This window comes from Lutra lutra, chromosome 17, assembly GCF_902655055.1.
Source record: "Lutra lutra chromosome 17, mLutLut1.2, whole genome shotgun sequence".
Classification (NCBI taxonomy): Eukaryota; Metazoa; Chordata; class Mammalia; order Carnivora; family Mustelidae; genus Lutra; species Lutra lutra.
In genome coordinates this window covers 343270-350205 of record NC_062294.1, presented here as the reverse complement: position 1 = coordinate 350205, position 6936 = coordinate 343270, and the positions used below count along the sequence as shown (strand labels likewise).

Below are 6936 nucleotides of genomic sequence, written 5' to 3'. Positions count from 1 at the left end.
GGTTCAGTGTCCTTTAATGAACTTCAGTGTTCTGACTCATGTGAGCGCTGGGGGGAAAGGGAGACGGACAAGCAGGACAAGCAGACGGGGCCGAGCGCCACACCTTTCCCCTCTAGTCCTGTGGCTAAATAGTTCCCAGGGGAAGGGGCTCTGCCCGCCTGTCTTGGCCTTGAGAGTCTGCCTCAGCAGGTGGCTGCTGGAGAGCCTGGCCACGTCTTTACCCCAGACACAGGGAGCATTCTCCGGAGAAGCCCCCGTGCCTCCCGCCCTGCCTTCTGGGGCCTGTGGGGCAGAAAGCCAGCAGCAGGTGGCTCATGGGCGGCGGGGGGAGTGCTGCAGCCTGGCCAGGCTCCACTAGCTGCCTCCTTCCCCCGCTGCCTGTGCTCTGGGCTTTTGGGGAGCCTTCTCACTGCTTTGAGATCAGATCATTTCTTCCCCCACCTGTGGACCAAACTGCCCGGTGCAGCCCGTCTCAAGCCAGGCCACAGCTTGTTCAGCACTGGCTTAGGACACCGCCAGGCCAGGGGCTAGGCCAGCCGTGGCCCGGCAGAGACCCCAGACTGGCCACAGTGGTGCTCCATGGCCAAGGACACCCCTGTGAGGAGAATCTCCCCTGGACACAGGGGAAGCCGTGTTCTGAGGGACAGCGGTAGGGATCAGGTCAAGGGCTACAGGCTGAGTGCTGGCCCCACAGTGGGGCGGGAAGGAGAGGGGAAGCGGAGGAGGGGCCCACATTGGCTCTAGGCTGGGCGGTGAGACTCCCCCACGGAGCACATTTGGACACAGGCCCGGATGTTGGGCGCAGGGGTAGGGAGCAGGCCAGGCCAAGGCAAGAGCTTTTCATGGAAGGCAGGACCCCACCTCCTGCCTTGCGAAGCCTGAGTCCCCACCTTGCTGTGCCCAGGAGTCCCCAAGGGGCAGGGTGGCCGGGGGCTTAGGCCTGAAGAGTAATGAGGCCCAGAGAAGCACCACAGAAACAGTCTCTGGGAGGCCCTTGATGCAGGCCCTGGCTGGGCTTAAGGTTGGGCCCCGGGTCCATCATAGAGCAGGGTGTCCACCTGTGCACGCCGCAGCCATAGGCGCCGCTGGGTGTCACTGAGCAGTGGGCGGAGTGCATGGCCTGGACGGCAGGTGGGCAGGGCAGCACAGTGGGGGGCGTGCAGCTGGCGACATGTGTCACAGCAGAGGCCAGGCAGGGCCCCAGGAGCTAGGCAGCTATGCACCTGGTAGCCAGGCGACTGGGGGCTGGCCTGCCCGGGGCTCCCTGGGGTTTGGGGGACAGCCATGTCTCCAGGCTGACTCAGCAGCTCTCGCCGCAGGGAGAGAAAGGAGAAGGCCGCAGGCTCGGGCTCCAGCTCCTCCTCCAAGGCCCCATAGGATGGGCTGCTGGCCTGCTGCAGCACCTCGGCCTCCCCCAGGGGCTCCCAGGCCCCGCCTCCAGACCCCCACAGTTTGGCGCTCTGCTCCCAGAGTGCAGGGCCACAGGCCAGCTCCGGGGGCGGGGAGTCAGGGCCTGGGGAGGCCCCCCCATACAGGCTGGCTTCCTCCGAGCCCTCATCCTCCTGCAGGTCCCGGTAGAGGTCCAGAGGGGTCCGGTAGACAGTTGGGGAGCCCCGGGGGGGCAGAGGCGGCGGCTCCTCTTCCCGGGCCAGCCGCTGCTGCAGCCAGGCCACACAGGAGGCCACGTCTGCACTGGCCCGCCGGGCCTGCAGCAGCTCCTCAGCTGGCAGCACGCTGGTGCCCAGACGCGCGAGCACCTCACCCAGGATTTCACACTCCAGCCGGAGGGCAAAGCAGCCCAGGGCCACTTGCACCAGCTGGCAGGCGGGGGGCAGGGCAGCCATCATGAGGCGGTGGTTGTCCCTGGGCACGTAGCCCATCTTCTGGAAGCTCTGGAGGAGGAGGTCCTCTGAGAGAGCGCCCTTGAGCACATGTACGTAGCCCCCTGAAAAGGTCTGCAGAGGAGGGTTCTGGTCAGCAGCAGCCCGCCCGAGACCCGACCCACGCTCAGGCTCCTCCTAGCCTTGGCTTCCCCCCAGAACCAGGCCATTTCCGGCTGGGCTGACACTCCCTTCAGAAGGGGTGCTCAACACACACTCCGACCCACCCCTGCAGACCCGACCCGTGTTCATGGCTGGGGCAGGCCCAGCTTAGAAATCCAAACAAGGTAAAGAGCCTCCACATTCAGAAATCTAAATTCAGTGGCGTCTCGGGTCTCGGGTCTCCGTCAGGTGAGCTCTTTCCCCAGCTTAGGTCTCTGGTCCCATCAGGTCCTCGATGGAGTCTCGGGCTCAGCAGGGAGTCTGCTTCTGCCTCTCCTCCCCACCCCCCACTCCTGCTCCCACTCACTCTCTCAAATCTTAAAAACAAAACACCTCACTTCCCTTGGGGTCTCCACCTCCTGTCACCCCTGGGGCTTTGCTGAGATTGGGTCGTGCAGATACAAATGGGGGTGCTTATCTGCTGTTCTGAACCCCACCTTCCCTCTTCCTGTTCTGGAGAGTTCCCCACTGGGACAGAGCTTAGCCAGTTGTTTTTCCCAGCTGTGAAGCCTTCTATCAGGTAGATGGAACACGGTACTTCTGGAGGCTCTAATGTGCGGCTGAGCTGAGAACCCTGGAGGCCAGATTTTCGGGAAAGTGCTCTCCAGGCTGCAGTCCTGTGAGGGCCTGGGAGGCTTGGAGGATGACAGTCCTGTGACACAACCAGTTCGAAAATTCCAGAACTCTGGGATGCTGTCAGCATTCCTCTGCTGACAGCTTCTGGGGACACCTCCCGCAGACTGAGCACTGTTGTGGGCAGGGACGGTACTTGGGGGTTTGCCTTCACCCCTCACAGCAGACCTGGACCCTGCACTGTCCTTGTGTCTGTTTCACAAATGAGGACACGGCTCAGAGAGATTGCGTAGCTGGCACAAAGCCACATAGCCAAGAGAAAGCAGAACCAGATCCCAACCATGTCTGCCTGACACCAAAGCCCAGGAGCACCTCAAGTGCAGGCCTGTCCGCTCTGTTCTTGGCTACCTGTGGATCTGGGGCTCGAGGGTGCCTCCCACCCTGTTAATCTGAATGAACATGGCCTAGAACCTCTGACCACCAGGTGTCCCCATGAAGCAGTGAGCTCCAGAGCTCACCTCTGGAGAGGGAGAGGAGGAGAGAAGGGTGGGGTGAGAAAGAGGGGAGAGGGAAAGGGAGGGAGGGAGGGAGGTGGGTACGGAGAGGGAGAGAGAGGGAGGCTGCTGCCGCCATGGCAACCAGTGGAGGTGGACTCGCCCACGTGCCCAATGACATCAGCACCTTCCTACTCTTCCAAATTAGCTTTGAGGGCCAAACGTCTGCCCCTCCTGCAGGCCAGCAGCTTACACCATGGGGTGATCAGTACAGACCCTGGGGTGTGCAGGGCCTCCAGCCCCTACCTACTTCACAGGGGATACACCCACTCAAAGTCCTCCTCTATAAATGGGGCCATGGAAGGATTAGGGTGACTGTGGAACATCAAGTCCCTTCTATAACCCCTGTCCTGGGATTTCTGTGCTGCAGGGGCTGTGAGGCCACTTTGGGGGAGGACAGTGATTCAAGCTTTGTGGAGCAAGGATCTCCCCAGGATGCAGGCACCTGGGGCGGTGGCCTCCACCCACACCCTGTTTTCAGCCCCGGGACTGCCGGGTGGGTGGGGGAACGACCTTGGTCAAAGCTGCCCCAAAGTGCCCCAAATCCCTTCTGAGCCCCGGAGACCCACCCAGCTCTGAAGACCTCTGAAGTCCCTTGTTCCAGTGGTAGCCTCTGCCCACACGGTACACAGCAACCCAAGCAGGGGCGCCGCCTCCGCCCGGCGCCATACCTTAATGGTGGAGAACTCTTTCCTCCAGGGCAGCAGGTACAGGTGCACAGCAGCCAGCTCCAGTAGCTCGAAGGCGCGGGCCAAGCCACGCAGCGCGGGGGCCAGGTCAGCGCGGCCCCACAGACCATCGGTGAGCAGCGCCAGCGCGTCGTCCTGCAGCGCCCCGTGCAGGTCGAAGTCTTCCACCAGGATCTGCCACAGCACCGCGCGCAGCGATGGGTCCCCGCACACGCCCGCGCGGCCACGCCGCAGCTCACGCTCCAGGCACAGGCGGTAGTCCTCGGACAGCGAGCTGCTGCCCATTCTGGCGGGCGGGGGTACGGGGTCAGGAACCAGACCTCTCCCCGCCGGCTGTGCGCCACCGCCCACCATCCACATATCCGCCCTCCGGCCTGGTGGCCCTGTCCCCTCCGGCTGTGCGGCCCCCCATCCCCCCCGCATCCACATGTCCCCCTACAGCCCGGCGACCTCGCCCACTTAGCAGCTCCGAACAGAGACCCCCCCACCCACCTCGCCCACCAGATCGTGCCGTGGGCCCCGCGAGCGACCGCTGGCCCAGCTGAGCCCAATCGGCCACCTCTCCTCGGACCTGTCCAGCTGCCGCGCTCTTCCGCCGCCAGTGGCTCCGCCCATCGGCCTCGGCCGTGACGCTCGGGGCGGGGCTTGCGTCGGGCACCGTCCCCTTGGCTTACCCCGGGCGGGGGCGGGGCTGGGGGCGGGGCCTTGTGCCGCCCAGCTGAGCTCCTGCCCCCGCATCTGCAGCCTACCTGGCACCCCGCCGCTCGCGCCGATCCTGGGGCGGGACCGCGGGCCGGCGCTCGGCGGACGCCCGCGGAAACGTGCGTCCCAGCTGCCCCTCCCTTTGAGCTAGGCCCTGGCAGCGCCAGCCGGGGAAGCAGGTGCTCCTCGCGCGCCCCGGGCCGGGCCCAGAGCTCCCCGTGCGCACGGGGGGGGGGGGGGGCGCGCTTCGGCGTGGTTATGCGGCAAGCAGCCTCAGGTGGGTGCGGCGGCCTCAGAGTCTTTCTGTGGTTTCAGATTTCTGGTCCCTGAGAGCAGCATCTGGGGGGCCCGGAGGCGGGGTGGAGGCCCCCTCCCTAACTAGGCCAGCCTCGTTTCCAGGCGCCTGACCCGTGCGCTAAGGCCACTCGTGCGGAGGAGGGATGGGAGAAGTTTAGTGCTTGGGGGATCCCAGCTCAATGCAAGGAAGGTCTTCTGTAGACCTTCCTCCCTGGTCAGGTTCTGCCCCTTGATTTCTGGGCCCCTCAGCTCTCCAGACCACTTTTTGAGATGCGACCTGCCTGGGAGTTTTTTCTCTTGAAGAATTTCCACCTGGCATTTCCCTGCGGGTGTATCTTCAGATACTTCAAATGGGACTTTTAGAAAAACACTGTAACCAAGCTGGGGATCTGCTTGAGACGCTTTGCGGACCACCGCTCAGCACAGAGGCATTTCACTTACCCTGGACTGAACCCTGCCCTAGGGCCACACCCACCCCGAGGAGCCAGTTAACTTCTGGTCATCTCTCCTGCTTGTCCGCAGAAGGCTGGAGCTTAACCGCTCTTTTCCGTTCGCCACTGAGTGCATCGGGTCTTCGGACGGGAGGCCTCTGGGATTGCGTTCATCCGTGGCCACGCCCCCAGCCCTGCGATGACTGTTAACAGCCTCGGTGCAGAGTCTGGCAGAGCGTGCAGGACTGGGTCTCCGACTCCAGGGAGATAGGGTTCTGACGCCGCTGTGTGGGACTCGGGGCAACCCCTCCCAACTGCTTGCTACTCTAGGGCACGCGTGGCTCTCCTCTGTGGGTCACCGGAGCCCAGGCAGGTCTTCGCACCTGTTTCCACCCATAGGATGGAAGTGATATTGTTTGGCTTCCCAGGTTAACTCCTTAAAACGCCTTGTTGTCTTGAGCTGTTTGCTCTTGGAATCCAGCCATCATATTGTGGGAGAGCTGGCAGCACATGGAGAGACCTTGCACTGGGCTGAATAATGTTCCCCAGATCCGCACCCCCTAGAACCTGGGAATGGGCACTTGTTTGGAAACAGATTCTTTGCGGATATAATCAAGTTAGGGTGAAGTCATGCTGAACTAGGACGGGCCCTAAATCCCAAACAACTGATGCTGTTATAAGAAGACAGGAGTCCAGACACAGCCTGTGGGGAGAAGGCCTGTGGCGATGGAGGCGGAGGCTGGGGCTCTGCCTACAGCTACCAGCCCAGGACTGCAGGAGCCAGGAAGCTGAACGGGGCAAGCGAGGGTTCTGCTCTAGGACTCTGAGGGAGTATGGTTCCACCAGCATCTTGAATTCAGATTCTGGCCTGCAGAACTCGAATAAATTTCTGGTTTTTCACAGCACTCAGTTTATGGCTGCAAGAGGAAACGAAAGCAGGTCTCACCTGATTCTGAGACTGGAGCTGTGAGTCCTGATCGAGGTCCTAGCTCTAGACAAAGCTCTGGATGATTCCAGTCCCTGACAGTGGGTCACCCAACCTGGAAACTGACCTAGTTGATGCTGGGGGTGCAGAGATGGGCGGTCCCCACTGAACCATGCCCAGATGGAAGGGTCTGGAGCAAAGTACAGGACTTCTGTTGTGTTGAAGGCAGCGGTGGGGGGGGGGGGGGGTTGTTACCCAGCAGTCCGTGTGGGACCATGAGCCTCTTTCACACTCCACCTCCACCCTCCTGGGGCTGGATGCGGCATTGTCTGACTTCCTCTATGTCCATGCCGCTTGTGACCTGGTCGGAGGGTCATTTGGCATTTGCGTTGGCCCAGAACTGCAGCTCGTTCTCGAAGCTGCTGCCCAGTACACCCCACCCTGTGTGTACGGTTTCCAGCTCCTGTTTGCCACCACGCTCAGCATTGCCCAGGTTTGGATTTTACCTGTATAGTGCACGTGAAATTCTACCTTGTTACTGTGTTAATTTGCACTTCTTGATTTTTAGAGTTTTGAACACTTTTGGTGCTAATTAGCTTTTTAAAACTTTCTTTTGAAGGTGCCTGGCTGGTGCAGTCGTTTAAGCGTCTGACTCTTGATTTCGGCTCAGATCATGATTTCAGGGTTGTGAGATCGAGCCCCACATCAGGCTCCACACTCAGT

The 6936-nt window shown here is 61.7% G+C and overlaps 1 protein-coding gene and 1 long non-coding RNA gene across 3 annotated transcripts; one reads left to right on the top strand and one right to left on the bottom strand.

Moving 5' to 3' along the window:
* Positions 1 to 3: 3 nt before the first annotated feature.
* Positions 4 to 4512, bottom strand: SPATA2L (spermatogenesis associated 2 like). Of its 2 annotated transcripts, none has more exons than XM_047710133.1 (3): positions 4395 to 4512; positions 3841 to 4153; positions 4 to 1955 (listed from the first exon to the last, which is right to left on the bottom strand). In XM_047710133.1, the coding sequence occupies exons 2-3, from the start codon at positions 4141 to 4143 to the stop codon at positions 1017 to 1019; spliced, it is 1242 nt and encodes a 413-aa protein (XP_047566089.1). In that variant the 5' UTR covers positions 4144 to 4153; positions 4395 to 4512; the 3' UTR covers positions 4 to 1016. The 2 variants fall into 2 exon arrangements, with proteins under 2 accessions (XP_047566089.1, XP_047566090.1); XM_047710134.1 differs by having other exon boundaries at positions 3841 to 4144; positions 4351 to 4483.
* On the top strand, positions 4147 to 6836 carry LOC125088753 (uncharacterized). The gene is made up of 2 exons (XR_007123777.1): positions 4147 to 4837; positions 5221 to 6836. It is a non-coding gene; the product is annotated as an uncharacterized LOC125088753 (long non-coding RNA).
* The last annotated feature ends 100 nt before the right edge of the window (positions 6837 to 6936 follow it).

Bases quoted from the DNA above. Each gene is read 5' to 3' on its own strand.
- SPATA2L (XM_047710133.1), bottom strand. From the start codon at position 4,143: ATGGGCAGCAGCTCGCTGTCCGAGGACTACCGCCTGTGCCTGGAGCGT. The intron at 1,956-3,840 runs GTATGGCGCCGG...CCTCCTCTGCAG, and splicing joins AAGAGTTCTCCACCATTAAG to ACCTTTTCAGGGGGCTACGT.